General features: G+C 29.3%; 1 protein-coding gene across 1 annotated transcript in view; it reads left to right on the top strand.

Annotated features, from left to right (window-relative positions):
- Positions 1-283: 283 nt before the first annotated feature.
- The window catches only part of LOC108762728 (elongation of very long chain fatty acids protein AAEL008004-like), a 4,127-nt gene continuing 2,962 nt past the window's right edge, over positions 284-1,448 (top strand). The window contains exon 1 of the mRNA XM_018509857.1: positions 284-518. Coding sequence (XP_018365359.1) covers positions 473-518 — 46 coding nt within the window. The 5' untranslated portion in view covers positions 284-472. The remainder of the gene's footprint in view (positions 519-1,448) is intronic.

Below are 1,448 nucleotides of genomic sequence, written 5' to 3'. Positions count from 1 at the left end.
ACCAACAATTCGAAGTTATTCCGTAAATTTCTCATGGGATGACAATGTAAGTAATCACGTTACCTACATCAAATGTAATTCCTCAATATAACATCGCATAACGAAATCTTGGATGTTTTATGGAAATTAATTTGTTTTTTAAGAGAATTAACTTTTTTACTTTTTTTAATACTTTATATACTATTTATTTATTAGTAATTTATTTTGTCGTAAAATAATGAAAAATTTCATAATAGAGTAATTTTCTCTAGTAAAATTACATTCATACCGGAACTACATTCAATCCTAAGTTCGAAGTTCATATCTCGCTATTTTAAATACTAGCACGGTGATTGTACACGTAACAGAAGCAGTCTAACATTACGAACTTACGGAGGTTTGTTGACAAATGACAAAATTAAACAAGATAAGTTAATAAGTTAAATAAGGGATATTGATATAATATACAATTGTGATACCGATTTCTTTCACGATGGGTTTGGGAGAATTATATCATTATTTGTTCGAAGAATTATCGGGTGAGTAATATTCTATCTTTTTAAGTATACTTTTTGATATACGGTATTAGAGAAATATGACACGAATTCTTGAAAAAACATTTTTACATCATACTAGATATTAGTAGCAATTAGATTTTATATTAATAGCAATTTGGTATTATTATAAAGTTTCCAAATAAAAATAAATGTTACATATTTATGATATCTAATAAATGTGCATGTATGTGCGCGTATTTTAAAGTATAAGTTAATTTCAGAAATGCCGAAAATGTACTCTCTTGAATCAGCGACTTTATACTTGCACTTATAAAGTTATAATTAATGTAATCATCAGCAAACACTTACTGTTTTTCAGTAATAATACATTGACTTTTTGGTTTATGATTTCTACAGATTGAATTGGTTACAAGTGTAGCACTGAAGTCATTAATAACACAGGCCTGCATGGTTTTGTTGATTGGGATTTAACTATGTTTTCTTGCGTAATTTTTTGCGCTGAATCCGAATCCGGTGGCAGAATTGCTCTATCACGTCAGGTTTTTGAGAAAAGTGAGGTTAAACGTGTCAAAATTGACGTTTTTTGACATATTTATGATTTTTTTGCTAGCGAAATAAATTTTTTTTCTACTTTTGTTCACGCCATCTGAAAGTGTCAACATTTATCTTCAAAATATATTTTTTTTAACGCCGTACGTTTTTTTTTTCACCGAGATAATCTCTGTGTAGTCACACAAAGAAAAACATTTTTGACACAAAATGTTTGTGTGATTGCAGAGACTATGTTTTCTTACGTAATTTTTCGCGCTGAATCCGAATCCGGCTGCAGAATTGCTCCATCACGTCGAGATTTCGACAAATCTTAACCCAAAACAGCCAAATAAGCCATTTTCAGCCATATTTGAAATTCAATTAAAAATTGATAAAATTTTTGTCGTCTAATCCATCGAT

The sequence above is a fragment of the Trachymyrmex cornetzi genome, unplaced genomic scaffold, assembly GCF_001594075.2.
Source record: "Trachymyrmex cornetzi isolate Tcor2-1 unplaced genomic scaffold, Tcor1.1 scaffold320, whole genome shotgun sequence".
Taxonomy (NCBI): domain Eukaryota; kingdom Metazoa; phylum Arthropoda; class Insecta; order Hymenoptera; family Formicidae; genus Trachymyrmex; species Trachymyrmex cornetzi.
Note: the sequence above shows the minus strand (reverse complement) of the source record. Positions and strands in the feature narration are given on the sequence as shown.